Below are 16,976 nucleotides of genomic sequence, written 5' to 3'. Positions count from 1 at the left end.
CCCTCTGGATGGAGGGTTAGGGTTAGCTCCTCCCCTCTGGATGGAGGGTTAGGTTTACCGCCTCCCCTCTGGATGGAGGGTTAGGGTTAGCTCCTCCCCTCTGGATGGAGGGTTAGCTCCTCCGATCTGGACAGAGGTTCCTGTTCCCACGGTGCAAAACGGTGGTGACGTTGCACTTCATTGTATTTATTCTACTCATCCATTTTATTTGTAGCTCTATTTACTATGCGACTCTTTATTGAATGTTCTTCTCCTGCTTTATGTTAGTGAATGTTTTTTATCTCTGTGAGGTTTTATCATGTCTTATTTCTCTTGATCTAGGTTTGATCTTATCCTCATTATTTATTGGTGAGTAGTGGAACCCTGAACTCTTGTCTTGTCTGACCAATTATCTGCTGCTCTGGTTCATTGTGTGTCTTTATTTCATATGAGTAGAATCTCTAAAACAAATCTATCCGCGGGTACAACTAAAGTTTATTTGTATTCTTTATCGAATAAAGTAACCTTGAATCTTAACCTTGAACCTTGAAATGACTAAATCATGCCAAATGCATGTACGTCTGTTAGTATGTCTTCTATATATTCTGTTATTTTCTATCTTCAGAGTTTTTCTTTGCGGTCCTATTCATGCATTATTACTTTATTGACGGCACTTACTACATTTTCAAAAGATTTTCTCAATAAGAATGTTTAATAATACAATTAATGAATAATCTACAAGCAAAATGTTGTGATACTGGCTTCATTCAACTATTGGGCAGTGATTTTATTATTGACTTCATGACATTAGTGATTGGCAAGGTGATTACATCATCAGCAGTTATTACGTTGTTGGTTGCTACAATTCTTTATCAGGCAATCAGAAATACTTGAAGGTTTTCAGCTTCGGGTTTTACAGCGAGGAGCGTTCATGTTACTGTGAGAGGTGAGAGCAGGACATGGAGCATCAGGCAGCAGATAACTGGTTGTTATCATTTGCACATAGATTTGAATATTGAACTAATTGAATAATCTGCGGTGACTCACTTAGCGTAGGCCTTTTCCAGCAGGGAGCTCCAGAACTCCTGCTTGTCTGGAGAACTGAGGTAGATCAGATCGTTGTCCTGAGTGGGCAGCAGGTCATCGATCCTCACCTCCTCCCACTGACCGTACTGCCAGAACTGCAGCCGCACAGGGAGAGGTTATGATTGGAAAACATCCAGTTTATAGACCGTCTTCCTCCCCCAACATCAGATTATAGAGCATCTTCCTCCTCTAACATCAGATTATAGAGCGTCTTCCTCCCCCAACATCAGATTATAGAGCATCTTCCTCCTCTAACATCAGATAACGGAGCACCTTACTCATCCAACATCCAGATTAGAGAGCATCTGCCTCCTCTAACATTCAGATTATAGAGCATTTTCCTCTTCTAAAATCAGATTATAGAGCATTCTCCTCCTCTAACATTGGATTATAGAGCGCCCGTCTCCTCTAACATCAGATTATAGAGCATCTGCTTCCTCTAACATCAGATTACAGAGCACCTTACTACTCCAACATCCACATTATGGAGCATCTTCCTCCTCTAACATCAGATTATAGAGCGCATTCCTCCTCTAACATCAGATTACAGAGCACCGTACTCCACCAAGATCCCGATTATAGAGCATCTTCCTCCTCTAACATCAGATTACGGAGCACCTTACCCCCCAACGTCCAGATTATAGAGCATCCACATCCTCTAACATCAGATGATAGAGCGTCTTTCTCCTCTAACATCAGATTATAGAACATCTTCCTCTTCTAACATCCAGATTAAAGAGCATCTTCCTCCTCTAAAATTCAGATTATAGAGCATCTCCCTCCTCTAACATCAGATTCTGGAGCACCTTACTCCTCCAACATCCACATTATGGAGCATCTTCCTCCTCTAACATCAGATTATAGAACATCTTCCTCTTCTAACATCCAGATTAAAGAGCATCTTCCTCCTCTAAAATTCAGATTACAGAGCATCTTCCTCCTCTAACATCAGATTATAGAGCACCGTCCTCCTCTAAAATCCAGATTATAGAGCATCTTCCTAACAGAACACCAGATTATAGAGCATCTCCACCCTCTAACATCCAGATTATAGAGCATATTCCTCCTCTAACATCAGATTATAAAGCATCTGCCTAATCTAACATCAGATTATAGAGCATCTTCCTCCTCTAACATCCAGATTATAGAGCATCTTATTATGACAGGACACTCAGAGGGACAATAATCAACGGAATTGAAGAAATACTACCTACTTCTTAACTTGTTTCTCTTCATCAATAGTCACCACTAAAACAACTCCTACCTTTTAATTTTATAATTAGTACTTTCGTATAGTAATTCATTTTTTTAAATCAATTGTTGATTTACAGTAACTTGGACAACACTGACAAAAACACTGTCAACAACAAACACAAGTCAGTAAAGCTTTTGACTCTTCTGCTATCGGTAAATATCTTCTTTACCCTGGAGAGTCACTGACAGCAAGGGCAGTGCGAGGCTCGACCGTGCGAGGCTCGACCGTGCGAGGCTCGACCGTGCGAGGCTCGACCGTGCGAGGCTCGACTGTACGCAGCGCTGGTGCTTCCAGTGTTGGTTGAGTACGTACCCTGAAGGTGAAGCTGCCATTGTACCCGCTCTGGAAGCTCTGATCAAGAGGTACGACCTTCTCCAGCAGAGATCGATGGACCGAGAGAGACGCTATGGCAGAAAGTAACCAGCAGTCATCTGGAAAGGAGGAGGAGAATTGAAAGAGTGCACTGCACTGCAAAAATAAGCAGAACGAGGAGCTTCAACCAGCGTTGCTGCCCCTTGTGGTCATAATGAAGCAGTGCATTTCTGAAGCCATGAATCTGAGTGGAAGACAGGCTCCATCAAACAGCATCACGTCTTTCATCCTGCAGAATAGCAGCCATTATCAGCTGCCATGCTTCATCAGGTGAATCAGGTTTTAATTCCACACGTCACACAACATTTTAATCTCATTACTTCAGTCACTGATGATCCGACAGGGGCAGCATGATGACGTCACTGCATTTTGGAATACCGCAAAAATACTGTGAAAAGCTTCTGTTTGGCGACGTGCTAACAAATCATCTGAATCCATTGGTGAAGGACACCGATTATAACGTCCCATCAATACCTTATGGCCACGTAAACAACAACAAATAATCCCACAAATGAGCCGTTATGTAACTCATGGTAGTATTACACAAGAGGACAGCAGTTGCGTACTTACTGAGTTTTCCCTGGCGGACGTCCAGCCGCGTTGCTCCGTTCACAATGAACTGAGGGGAGGGACAAAGCTCCTGGAGACGACAGGACGGGTTCAGCATGAGTGGACAGTGAAAGGAAGGGAAGAAGAAGAGGAGGAGGAGGAGGAGGAGGAGGAGGAGGAGGAGATGTGACATAAACAAAGAAGACACCAGCGTCGGACTCGTCACATTCTTTTAGTAAGATTAGCTGCAGTGTGTGTGAAGAGCTGGTTGCCAGATAGAGAGGCAGCTGATTGATAAAGTGATGAAGACTCCACAGGGTGCCGAAGGATCCTGCAACAATGAATTACCAAGAACCAGGATCCATGCAGCCCTTTCATATGCGCTCTGGCACTTCAAATCAAATAAAGAAAAGTAAAATGTACTAGTTTTAGTCTTGACACAGACGACCAAACTTATGGAATGAGCTGGAAAAGCAAGTTAAGACAATCAGCCACATTATCCATAAAAACAGAGCACAGCTTTTAATCTGGCGGAGCCACTTCCTCCAGCACGTTAATGACGAAGCAGTTGCATGAAGAAAAATATCTGAGTTGGTGCCACATATGATGACGGCCTGGGTCTGGTGTGAAAACATCTGTCCTGAGCTTTCAAACGGCCACAGAACAGGTCGGACTCCAGTCACTTGTAAGCAAATTATCAGAATTGGTTCGCTTTTCCCTGCAGAGACAACAGATCCAACAGATCCAACAGATCCAGCAGATCCAACAGATCCAACAGATCCAGCAGATCCAACCAATCCAGCAGATCCAACAGATCCAGCAGATCCAAATGATCCAACAGATCCAGCCGATCCAACCAATCCAACAGATCCAGCAGATCCAACAAATTCAACAGATCCAGCAGATCCAACAGATCCAGCAGATCCAGCAGATCCAGCGGAGCGACGGTGGGAATGACAAAGTCCCTCTCACAGGAAGAACCCAGGAGGACACGTTCTGCTAAAAGGGCCCTGATATGACTGTGATGTATTTGACACTATGGAAATAAAGCTGAACCGAATTGACTGAATTGAATTTTGAATTTGATGTAGAAATAGAACTCTTCCCAGACAGACGGTTGTTTGTCTTGTTTGTGTGGAACAAACTGGAAAAGCAGAGTCTGCGCGCGCCGACGTGTTTTCGGTTTTGTGCTTCGGGCAAAGTGGCGGTTCTGCGCTGCATTAACCTGAACTGAACCCAGGGCCTGACCTTTAACTGCTGCAGGAGGAGCGGCGCTGGAAAGGCTCAGAATGAATGACATCCCATCACGAAGGCCTTTTATTGTTTAAACAACTTTGTGTTGCAGCGTTGACGTCCGACATGAGGTGCTCTTTGTCTTCTCGGGAGGATTCTCTGACACAAAGTGAGAGCAGCGCTACCGGCTGTGAGGTTTGCTTTAGAATACAGTTTGAACACTGGAGAGGTTCATACTTGATTTACACACTCAGGGGCCTTTCACACCTGGACAGTCCAGGACTGGGTTCACCTGGGAGGGGGCGGAGCCGAGAATGTTCACGCCTTCATTTGGTTCCTTTACATTCACTTTAGAAACCAGATCCAACCTCCTGGAGGTTTCGCTGTGGCCTGAAACAAACACTGACCAGAGAGGAAATGAAGAAGAAACATGGCTCATTGATTGGTCCAGACAGAAAGAGGGAGTCCCGCCCCTTTAGCCCGTGGTGGCTAGGCTAGTTAGCCCGTGGCTAATAGGTAGCTACAAACAACCATGATATCTAGTCTTCAGACCAGATATCAATGAGAGCCTTTCTCTCCACTTCCTCCTCTCTTCTTCCTCTCTTCTTCTTCCTCTCTACGTCCTCCTCTCTTCTTCTTCCTCTCTTCTTCTTCCTCTACTTCCTCCTCACTTCATCCTCACTACTTCTTCCTCTCTACGTCTTCCTCTCCACTTCCTCCTCACTTCTTCTTCCTCTCCACTTCCTCCTCACTACGTCTTCCTCTCCACTTCCTCCTCTCTTCTTCCTCCTCTCTACTTCTGCCTCTATTGTTCTTCCTCTCTACTTCCTCCTCTGTTTTTCCGCCCTACTTCCTCCTCTCTAATTCTTCCTCTCTACTTTTTCCTCTCTTCTTCTTCCTCTCACTTCCTTCTCTCGACTTCTTCCTCACTACTCCATCCTCTCTTCTTCCTCCTCTCCTCTTCCTCCTCAGATATTTTCTAACTTTTTCTTTCTGTGTCTGCTTCTACAGATCGGTGCAGTTAGCTTTGTTTGTTTACTACCCAGAATGCATTGCGCTCTATGTCACATCCTCTGGCCCCGCCCACTAGAAAGAAGGTTAGTAAACAAACAAGAGGACCAGAGATCTTCTTGCTCTGGTTCAGAGGGTTTTTCCCAGAAGAGGCTCTGGTCTGGACCAAGCAGGACGTGAACACGTCCTTAGATCATTAAACTGAACTGTGGTTTTCCCCAATAAGTTACACATGTCTTATTACACCTTCCAAGGACGTAATAAGAACATTGGCGTATATTTGCCTGTAGGTTACTAAGATTAGGTCAAAACATTTGCAGGGATTTTCACCACAGACATTATTCAGGCGCTGGAAGAATCCAGGTCAACCTTTGGCTGAGGCCAGAACTCTGATTGTTCGTGTTTAACTCCGTTATTAGTGTGTAACTCCGTTATTAGTGTGTAACTCCGTTATTAGTGTGTAACTAAGCAGATGTAAGTGTGGGAATTGGGTGTTTGGTTTGTTGACAGATGAAGATTTCATTAAGCTGTAAGACTTTTCACCCGTGTTTATGTTAGACATGTTACAGTTGTGGACGGTTTGAAATGTGTTCTGCATCATTTGTCCCCGTTTTCTTGTGTCTCTGAAGTACTTGTGTTATTTTGGATATGTGAAAGCAGTATTTTAGATTTTTTTCTTCAATTGACTCCGCCTAAAAGGAACTACTCAGTACAGACGCTTCAGTCTATCTTATTGTATTGAATTATTGTATTGGAATTTTGAAAAATGCAAGGGACAAAGGACATTACCCAGAGTCACAACAGAGACAAGCCTCCTCTTTGTATTTCATGTTTGACATCGTGCAGGTTGAGTCAACACTCTGCAGGCTCTTCCTCCAACAGACTGTTGATATCAGCTGATCGTCTGCAGGATAACTCACACATGAGCTGGTGACTGAAGTGTTTTCCCACCGCTGTAGTCTCACGTTGTACTAACTTCCCTTTTACAGGTAGACAACAAACAGAAACAAATCAAATGTTTTGCATCAATCTCCATGTTCAGTTTGCATTTGTTTGTTTTTTCTTGTTGTGAGTCAGACGTTTTTCAAAATGAAGTCCGGGACAATAAAAGCATTGCTATCAGATGGTATCTGAACTTTCAAGCTGGGAGCAGCTCGTGTTTCGGCGTTTTGCCGCAGGGCACTTCAACATGGAGCGATTACTTAAACAAACAAACAAACCAGAAATGGGCAGACAAGTGGTTTAAGCACCGGCGCGACTGCAGCTGAGCAGCAGGCGACTCCCCAGGCGGGGAGCAGGCGACTCCGCAGGCGGGGAGCAGGCGAGTGACTCCCCAGGCGGGGAGCAGGCGACTCCCCAGGCGGGGAGCAGGCGACTCCGCAGGCGGGGAGCAGGCGAGTGACTCCCCAGGCGGGGAGCAGGCGACTCCGCAGGCGGGGAGCAGGCGAGTGACTCCCCAGGCGGGGAGCAGGCGAGTGACTCCCCAGGCGGGGAGCAGGCGACTCCCCAGGTGGGGAGCAGGTGAACCACCTCAGAGGTTTGAAACCTGCGTGTCGGAGGAAGTTGACAGTTGCTGCTGTGTCAGAGCAAACTAAACTGTTTATGGACATGTTGCCAAGACAGGTTTGAAAAAAGAGAAAGTCACTTTAATTTGAAAGGAACAGACGTCTTTAAAGATTCCAAAGCAATGGACCAAAGTGTCACAGTGACAGGAAGTAGTTTATGGAACGCACTTCAGAAAGAAGTCAAAGAGTCAGAAACTCTCCTGGAATTCAAGAAACACATAAAAGCTTCAATGTTAAAAAAGTTGAATATAAATAATATGAGATGTGAGATATTTGATTTGAGCAAACATGAAAATGCTGGTTTTGTATGAAATGTAAAGTTTTCTAAAAGTACCAAGGGAAACTGCTTCTCTGAAATGTGCCGTACTTCTCACACACACACACACACACACACACACACACACACACACACACACACACACACACACACACACACACACACACACACACACACACACACACACACACACACACACACACACACACACACACACACACACACACACACACACACACACACACACACACACACACACACACACACACACACAACTAAGGTCTACATAAGTGCAGACCAACTTCTTCCACAGAGGCGATACCGAGTGCAGTACAGTGTTTACCTTGTACTCTTCTCTGCGGGAATGTGTGGGTGGTTGTATCACGAAAACGCAGTAATAAATACTGACCTGACCTGCAAACTTCAGCATGTTCAGTGTTTCTACGGTGGAGGTTATGAAAACACACGAGACTTTCCTCAAACAGAAATGATAAAAAACGATGCTGGTTCCAGTCGACCGTTGTCGTGGAAACGCAGCTTTAGTCAAACTGCTTCAGGTTTAGACTGCTGAGTCATTGTTTAACGTGCTGAGCCCCAGATTGTGTTTCCTGCTTTGTGTCGCTCCATCAACACCACGGCTACTTTGATGGTCTGTTTCCTTCCACTGCTCACTTCGGCTCACTGAAGGACACAAACATCTAATGTTTCATGCTCAAGTCAAAATCCCTGCTTGTATGTGTGATATTGTGGAAAATAAATAAACTAACAAACAAACAAATAAAGGTTGCAAAACAGTGGACATGTTATGTTATTTCAGATATATTTAGTGAGGATTACGTTGTACTATGAGTTGTGAGTATAAACAGACACGTATTAAATCATCAGTATGAAAGTATAGTGCTGGAGAAGAAGTATCAGCACCAGATCCAAACTGTCAGTTTGTTTTAATGATGCTGAAAACTGTGGACAGAGAGTACTGCGTATCTGCAGGAGTACTGTGTATCTGCAGGAGTACTATGTATCTGCCGGAGTACTGTGTATCTGCCGGAGTACTGTGTAAAAAAACGAAGCTATTAATTGAGAGTGAAACTAAAAGAGTTCATTGCTCCTGGAGTTTCATAAGAAAAGGCATTATATTGTGGAAAAAGCCCTTTTTTTTTTTATTTAATCACTTTTTATTAATGCACTTGTGCCTTTACACTAAAACAAACATACAATATTTGGAGTACTCAGGATTTAGGTTATAAAGCAATATTTTACTGGTACTCAAAACAAAACGATGCTGTATGCAACTATTGTTTTACACTTTGTTCTGATTCTTTAAGATTTAATCAACAAACAAGCCTTCAGTGAGCGTTCGCTCATTGTGATGTTATAATTAACGCTTAAAGTAAGCTTTAATAATAAAGAGTAATAATCCAAAGGCTCCAGCATCAGATCACCGTGAAACAGTTCTGTAGTTTCAGGAACTTCACTACTTTTTTGGTAAAGTTTTTCTTTGCTGCTCAAAGATTTTATTTCTATTTTCATCCCGTGTGATTTCAGTGCAGAGCCGTCGTGTTGGATCAAACGCTGCTACGTCCAAACGGCTTTAAGCTTCCTGGTGTGAAGTCCTGAAACACTGGAGTCGACTTTTAAACACAAACAACGACGTGACGTTTGATAATGACTGAGTATTTAATTAGACAATAATTTAGTTGTTTGTTTTTTATTTATTCTATTTGTTGTGGTGAAAGTGCAGTGTGTATTCCCTCCCTCAGTCCAAACGCAGGTACTTAAAGTTAACTGGTGACTGTCAGTCACTGCTATGGAAGTGTGTGTTTGTGCAGGTGATGAAGTGATGACCTGTCCAGGGCGACTCGAGGCTCCGCCCACTCTCAGCCACACTACCTTTACTGGAATGGATCAACACACTAATTTAGCACTTCTCCACTGCTTGAACATCCCCAAAGCTCAAAACACTGGGAATCACATTCACCCGTTCACACACCAACGGAGGCCATGCAGGGCGCTCAGTGGTCAGAGGTCACTTCACAGCCACTTAAGATAAGATAAGATAAGATATCCCTTTATTTATCTCACATGTAGAGAAATTTGCAAGTAAGTATATATATATATATATATATATACACACACACACACTTTTTTTAAATTAAAGGATGAGTGGCTGTCGTATTTTCTTCTTCAAAGAATGTTTTGTTGTAAGGGGCGGCTGGAAGTGTTCCAGGTGTTTGATGTTGTTTGTTGTGATTTCTCTTCATGACTCCATCAGATAATCCAGTTGTAAATCTATAATCTGCTGTGTCCATTAAGACACTGCAGTAAATTACACAACGTGTTTAGTGTAGTTGAGTACAAATACTGAACAAAGCAGCAGTGACTAACAGGTGTAATGACACCTGCTGTTGAGCGACACGTGACACCAATTAAACGATCCGCACACCTGTTTTGTAACATTTCCTCATCCTCATCCTCATCCTCATCCTCATCCTCATCCTGGAGGTCGAGTTTACCTTGGGCCGCTTCCACTTGACTCCAGCAGACATCTCCAGCTCGCCCAGGGGGAAGTGGTAGTCCACGAACAGCCCGTCCCGGCCCACCGTGTTGACGTCCCCGCCGTCCGGCAGGTCGTCTCCGGTCATGAGGTCCACCAGCCAGCGGCGGGACTGAGAACCGAGCAGCTCGTCGGAGCACACCGAGTCCACGTCGTCGTCCGCGAGGGACAGCAGCGAGCATACGGAGGACACGCTGGGAGACTTGGCCATGGCTTCTCCTCCCGCTGACTGACGGGCAGGTGAGCGCGAGGACAGGAGGACAGGAGGACACGCCCCGTCCCGCAGGAGCGGAACGCGAGGCAGGTAGGCTCACCTGAGCGGGGGCGGCGCGAGCACCGGCAAAACGGGTTTCAGGCCAGTTATTAAAAGAAGAAGAAAAAAGCGCTTTTACACGTGTCTTCCAAAAAGATTGTCTAGATTATTTCAATGAACCATTAACAAATAAAGGTTGCAACGCTTTTATGTGAGATTTTAATGAATATAAAATAGTTAGGGTTTCCGTTTCTTGATGTGATTGAGCAGAAATAACATTTAAAAATAAAAAACGATATATATATATATATATATATATATATAGTTAAAAAACAAGTTTTGAATGTTTATAGGAAGTTGATTATTGCTTTATACATTGTTTGTGCAGTTTGAAATTGAACCTGGCCACTGAATTTTAGTGTTTTTGACTTTAAGAGGGAATTTGTGTGATCTCTATACCAAGTTTTAATAAATATCCTTATTACAATTTTTTTTGTAAATTAATAGTGGCTGCAGTGAACATGTATAAGTGTAACACCTCTGCAGTAACTTAGATATGTTAACACACCAGTGAACAGTTTAATATGTGGAGTCATTTATGGCCTAGGATGGTTTTTACTTATATATATGATATGAACATCGCCACAAACCACAATGTTTGATCCAGTTAACAGTCGATTCCGAGGAACCATGTGAACGAAGAGGGAAAGAACAAACACAGGCTGGAAATGATAAATTACACTTTATTGAGAAAAGAGTGATTCTGGAAACAAATGACCTGCGTGAGTTCTCTGTCAGGGTGTGTGTGTGTGTGTGTGTGTGTGTGTATATCACTGAGACGTGGCCATGATGCTGGAGACACCTGGAAAACAATAGAAGACAGAATTCACTTTAAAGTGGATATATAACTTAATGGTTTAGTTTACTGTCATAGTTTGTTATCAAATCGCCTGTGAACTTCCTATAATCTTCAGTTTCCAGACTTTTATTTAAAGTGTCTTCAGTTTGAGCCTCAGCACTCACTCTCGAAGTCGATCTTCTCCACGATGTTCTTGGGCTTGACGCTTTCCTCCTGGCTGAAGATGAAGATCTGTCCTTCATCGTTCTCTGTCCAGCCGTATTTATTCATCCAGATCTTCACCTGTGTGTCTGCACATTCAGGAGACACAGTGAAGCTTTGAACCTGCAGTTTCAACTGGAAATGCTCCAATACTGCCGAGCTGAAGTTGCTCTTCTCCTCGTGTGTGTGTGTGTAACAGAGCGACGGCGGCCATGTGAAGCTACAGCCGGTCCCTACAATCAATGTATGTATGTATGTCTCTGTCTCTCTCTCGTTAGTACGGTGGCCAAGAAGGGACAACACAACAAAAAGTCACAACAAAATTCCATCGCTGAAGTGCACGTCAGACGGACTATTTTGATTAAGAGGAGTTCAATGAGACGTAAGTTTTGCTTGTTTTGTTGCTTGTTCTTTACAAACGCTCAGCGATAACTAGGCTGTAACTGCAGCTGCTACCAAAACTGAATGAAATTACCCAGAGGGTCTCCCAACATCTCTGCCAGCAGCCGGTGCTCGATGGTCTGGTAGGTGATGCCCACCACGTGGCAGATGACTGGAACAGAAAGACGTGTGGCTTCAGACACGTCGGTTTTATTTCCTCCACCTCTGTTATCATCAAGACTTGTGTCCCACCGCAGTAAATCCACTCGATACTCACACTTGCGAACGGAGTCCTCGAAACCAGTGATGCCGTCGATGAGCTCTCGGTTCTCCTCCAAGCTCGTCTGTCAGCAAGAAAACAAACAAACAAAACTGTGAAGCAAGACTGGAGAAGAACAGGAGCAATTAACAGGACTGAGACGGTCGGAGGTGTTGCAACAGGAACAATACTTAACAGATGAGTCATAAAATTGGAGACATTCCCATTTGATTCTGGGATTATCCAGGACAGGGTCACATACGTTTCATTGTGTGTGTGTGTGTGTGTGTGTGTGTGTGTGTGTGTGTGTGTGTGTGTGTGTGTGTGTGTGTGTGTGTGTGTGTGTGTGTGTGTGTGTGTGTGTGTGTGTGTGTGTGTGTGTGTGTGTGTGTGTGTGTGTCGTACCCAGAAGCTCTGGAAGTGGCAGGTCTCCAGCAGGTTCCCCAGGTACAGGATCTGTCTGATGGGGCGTTCCTCTTGCTGCGACACTGTAGTCAAGGAAATTCCCCCCGACCCCACAGTGACCCCACCCACCCCCGATCTCTCTCACACACACACACACACACACACACACACACACACACACACACACACACACACACACACACACACACACACACACACACACACACACACACACACACACACACACACACACACACACACACACACAGCACCGGAGGGATACGTGTGTCTGGTCGATCATGCACTTGCACAGAGTGAAGTCGGTGTGTGGCAGGTTGGTCAGAGCCTTCAGCAGAATCTGTGATGTGACGTTAGTCTGGAAGTAAGCTGGATTAAACTGGTACCTGCACAGGGAGACATCCAGTGACACCATTTTTACAGAAAAACAATGAAATCTAAAAGGAATATCAGCAGCAGTAAACGTCATCAGGCGGAGGAGGGTGCACAAACACTCCTCAGAAGGTGAGACTCACAGCTTGAGGACGGCCAGGTTTGCTTCCAGGTCGTAGGCGTTCTCTCTGGCCTGCGTCTCCACGTAGCGCTCCAACGTCGCCAGGTTCTCCGGGTTGTACCTGACAGGGGAGAAGAGAATTTTGTGAACCAAACTCAATGTGCAGAAGATTTCAACTGGATTTTTTAACCCTGTATATTGTTGGAGACACCAGGACGGTTTAGTTTCTTTATACGCTCCTTCCTCCACAGTCCAAAGACAAGACGTTTTAGGTTAGTTTATGTCATGTTCATTGGTTGGAGGCCGTCTGCACTGGCATCTGGGCATTTTTGTTATTACTATACAAACATAAAATAAAATAAAATCAAGTAAATAGAAACAAATAAAAAGAAATGGAGCCCCCCCCAGAAAATTAGGGATAAAATAGACCTTAAATGAAGCATTCTAATGCACTGTGGAGTACTAAATACTACATTGTGACATGTGATAAACTGTAAGACCAGTTGCTATTGAATGAACCAAACAACTAATATGCTATGGAAGAATGAATTAATATAAAGATTTATGATATATATATATATCTCCAGTGAGATCTCACAGAAGATGGAACTGCTGTAAAATACAATCCGACAGCTCCTCCCGTCGATCTATTAGCTCAGTGTACCCGTTCAATCATAATAATACAACTTGTAGAGTGTTACCGGACTAAATTCAACTGAACAACTCGCGGATCTTTTGTGAACGCGCTAGCCTTAGCACAGACATTAGCACGATGCTAAGCTAATGGCTTTAAGAGGATCTCTTCGCACCTGTCGATTCCTCGCAGGAGTTTCCCCACGTTCGCCCTCATCTGCTCGAAAGACGACGCCATTGTTTCAGAAAACTTTCAACGGGAAACGTCAGATTAAACACCCGAATGGACTCCTCACGTGGGCCGCTGAGAAGCGAAGGCACCGGCGCGGAAGGAGAAGAGAGTCGGACCGGAAGTAGCGGCTCACAGGAAACTACACGGAACGAAAAGATCGACGGACCCGATGCGTGGCTAAACTTTAGCAGCAAATAACAAAACGATGGTGCGAATGAAGCTTCTTTATTACAAACATTTTGAGAAAAGCTCACACGTGAAAACGCAGAAAATTGCACCTTGTTTCTGAGTTAACTTTCCAGGCAGCAGCGTTAGTGAAGCCAGGGGGACCTGGCAACATTTATGTGTTTAATGCATTCCCAGCAGAAGGTTTCCAACTTTTCCCTGAAAGGAACTGAACTGCAACAGGATGACGTTTAGAAGAAACTTCAAGCTGAAGTTAAAACTATTCTGGTGAAATGAATTCAATACCTGCACTGTCACCTAGTGGCCACTACTGGTTAGTACAGCAACTTTTAAAACCAAGATCCTAATTAAAATGTCTTTAGCATTTAAAGACTTTAACGATTCTGTTTATCGTCTGTAAATGGTCTGAAGATAATTATCAGTTATATTTTGATTGCTGGGAGATGATTCAGTGTCAGGTCACATTTATTTCTATGGAACTATTCAGACACAATTCACAGTGCTGACAAGGAAATAAAAGAAATACATTAACTCCAGCTGGTTAAGCATCTTAAACTTTCGCGATCAAAAATATAAAATAGTTTGAAAACAAATTGATTAAGAATGGCTTAATAAATAAAGTAAATAATAAAATAGTTATTAAGATAGAGAAAATAAAATAAGACAAATCTGTGGTTTAATGGAAAGTGTGAGCAGATCATTTTGTTTTAAGGCCTGATTTAAAAGAACTGATTTTACACTGCAGTATTTATCACAACGATGCGTCGAACTAGAGGAAAGTTCTTTGTCAATAAAAGTAATTCGTCTTCTTGAAACTATGGTGTTCAAAATACTGCTTGTAAAGTCGCCGACAGACGTGAGACGGGAATGAGAATAGGAATGAGGCTGGCTTAACTTCCACAGTGCAGCAGTAACTGAAAACCTGCCAGAAGACATTTGATTCAGCTTTTGGTTCATACAGAGTTCACAGTGGAAAATCTTAAAAGTAATAACTAAATTGATTTCAGAAAGGAACCAGCCGTGCAGTAAGGCTAAAAGTGTGTTCAGTTTTGAATATAGTCCTCCTCACTCTGCACGGACCTGTTCACCCCTGAAATCACCTGACTGTCACCTTTGGTGTTCGACATCTTTGAGCTGTCTGACATTTAGCTGCAGTCAAAATACCGTCACAACAGGAAACTCCCTCTGCAGCCTCCACGCCGGAGCTGCTGCAGACAAACCTGCTGTCAGGGTTTCCTGAATGAACGTCTCAGAGGGAAGCCGCACCATGACATGGTCGAATCAGTCAAACATCATGGGTGCTGCTGCTCTTTGGTGTGGCAGCGGCGTAGAAACGTAGCAGAGCTGAAGTAAACAGATACTGAGGGAATTAACCTTGTGCCATTCAGACACTCGTTCTCAATAATCAGCAGGTATTGGCCTGTCAACATGAATATCAGCTTGTTCTTTTGGTTTTTTTTAAGCTGCAACACTGACTTGGTTTTGCTCACATTATTATAAATATTAATTAGGTCCTTTGGAAAATAATGGCCAATGATATTAAATCTTTGTTTTCCACCATTCATGTCCAGTATATGAAGCAAAAAAAAAGTAAGTTACTACTAGTTTCAAATTTCAAAAGTTATTCTAGTAGCTACTGTAGACCATGGCCAAACTTAGAAAAACAAGTATTTCATTTTAATGTTCTTTCTCACTTTGTCCTTTATCAGAGATGATCACAGAATATTGCAGTGTTTCTGTAACAGAAGTCTGATTCACTCATGGAAGAAGGTGCTCTATAATCTGATGTTAGAGGAGGAAGGTGCTCTATAATGTGGGTGTTTGAGGTGGGAGATGCTCTTTAATCTCGTGTTAGAGGTGGAAGATGCTCTTTAATCTGATGTTAGAGGAGGAAGATGCTCTTTAATCTGATGTTAGACGAGGAAGATGCGCTATAACCTGGACGTTCGCGAGGGGAAAACCAAATGGCTGAGATATATTCCCACAAGAAGGCAGATGCAGACAGCTGTTAGAAAGGGAAGATCACAACATCTCAAGCATGCTAATGCTAATGCTAATCATCACTCTCATGGTTTCAGGCTAATGATAATGCTAATCATCACTCCCATGGTTTCAGGCTAATGCTAATGCTAATCATCACTCCCATGGTTTCTGGCTAATGCTAATCATCACTCCCATGGTTTCAGGCTAATGCTAATGCTAATCATCACTCTCATGGTTTCAGGCTAATGCTAATGCTAATCATCACTCTCATGGTTTCAGGCTAATGCTAATCATCACTCCCATGGTTTCAGGCTAATGCTAATCATCACTCCCATGGTTTCTGGCTAATGCTAATGCTAATCATCACTCCCATGGTTTCAGGCTAATGCTAATGCTAATCATCACTCTCATGGTTTCAGGCTAATGCTAATGCTAATCATCACTCTCATGGTTTCAGGCTAATGCTAATGCTAATCATCACTCTCATGGTTTCAGGCTAATGCTAATGCTAATCATCACTCTCATGGTTTCAGGCTAATGCTAATGTTCCTGTCAGGCGGCCTGAGTTCATTTGTGATTAATAAAAACTGTTCTCCCCATATCCAGGGGAGTTTAGTGAAATAGTAACAGAACTGCTTTTCATTGTGAACAATTGGAGAGAGAGGAAGAGAGAAAGAGAGGGGGGGAGAGAGACAGAGAGGGAGGGAGAGAGGGGGAGGGAGAGAGACAGAGTGGGAGGGAGAGAGAGAGACAGAGAGGGAGGGAGAGAGAGAGACAGAGGGAGAGACAGAGTGGGAGGGAGAGAGAGAGACAGAGAGGGAGGGAGAGAGGGGGAGGGAGAGAGAGAGACAGAGGGAGAGACAGAGTGGGAGGGAGAGAGAGAGACAGAGAGGGAGGGAGAGAGGGGGAGGGAGAGAGACAGAGAGGGAGGGAGAGAGAGAGGGGGGGAGGGAGAGAGAGAGGGAAGGAGGGAGAGAGACAGAGAGGGAGGGAGAGAGACAGAGAGGGAGAGAGGGAGAGACAGAGGGAGAGAGAGGGAGAGAGGGGGAGAGAGAGAGAGACAGAGGGAGAGAGAGGGAGAGACAGAGAGAGAGGGGGAGGGAGGGAGAGAGCCAGAGAGAGAGGGAGGGAGAGAGCCAGAGAGAGAGGGAGGGAGAGAGCCAGAGAGAGAGGGAGGGAGAGAGCCAGAGAT

At 44.0% G+C, this 16,976-nt stretch overlaps 2 protein-coding genes across 3 annotated transcripts in view; both read right to left on the bottom strand.

Moving 5' to 3' along the window:
* Positions 1–10,137, bottom strand: part of LOC308107260 (calpain-9) — a 43,934-nt gene extending 33,797 nt beyond the window's left edge. The window contains exons 1-4 of the mRNA XM_080459512.1: positions 9,841–10,137; positions 3,263–3,332; positions 2,633–2,751; positions 1,027–1,160 (exon numbers count right to left, since the gene is read on the bottom strand). Coding sequence (XP_080315638.1) covers positions 1,027–1,160; positions 2,633–2,751; positions 3,263–3,332; positions 9,841–10,092 — 575 coding nt within the window. The 5' untranslated portion in view covers positions 10,093–10,137. The remainder of the gene's footprint in view (positions 1–1,026; positions 1,161–2,632; positions 2,752–3,262; positions 3,333–9,840) is intronic.
* A 720-nt stretch (positions 10,138–10,857) lies between these two features.
* Positions 10,858–13,733, bottom strand: eif3k (eukaryotic translation initiation factor 3, subunit K). Of its 2 annotated transcripts, none has more exons than XM_080459513.1 (8): positions 13,560–13,733; positions 12,773–12,871; positions 12,523–12,643; positions 12,240–12,317; positions 11,853–11,919; positions 11,670–11,747; positions 11,158–11,283; positions 10,858–10,996 (listed from the first exon to the last, which is right to left on the bottom strand). In XM_080459513.1, the coding sequence occupies exons 1-8, from the start codon at positions 13,619–13,621 to the stop codon at positions 10,965–10,967; spliced, it is 663 nt and encodes a 220-aa protein (XP_080315639.1). In that variant the 5' UTR covers positions 13,622–13,733; the 3' UTR covers positions 10,858–10,964. The 2 variants fall into 2 exon arrangements, with proteins under 2 accessions (XP_080315639.1, XP_080315640.1); XM_080459514.1 differs by having other exon boundaries at positions 12,240–12,314.
* Positions 13,734–16,976: the final 3,243 nt, after the last annotated feature.

The sequence above is a fragment of the Lipophrys pholis genome, assembly GCF_963383615.2.
Source record: "Lipophrys pholis genome assembly, chromosome: 3".
Classification (NCBI taxonomy): Eukaryota; Metazoa; Chordata; class Actinopteri; order Blenniiformes; family Blenniidae; genus Lipophrys; species Lipophrys pholis.
The sequence above is the reverse complement of the archived record's forward strand: the minus strand, read 5'-3'. Positions and strand labels throughout refer to the sequence as shown.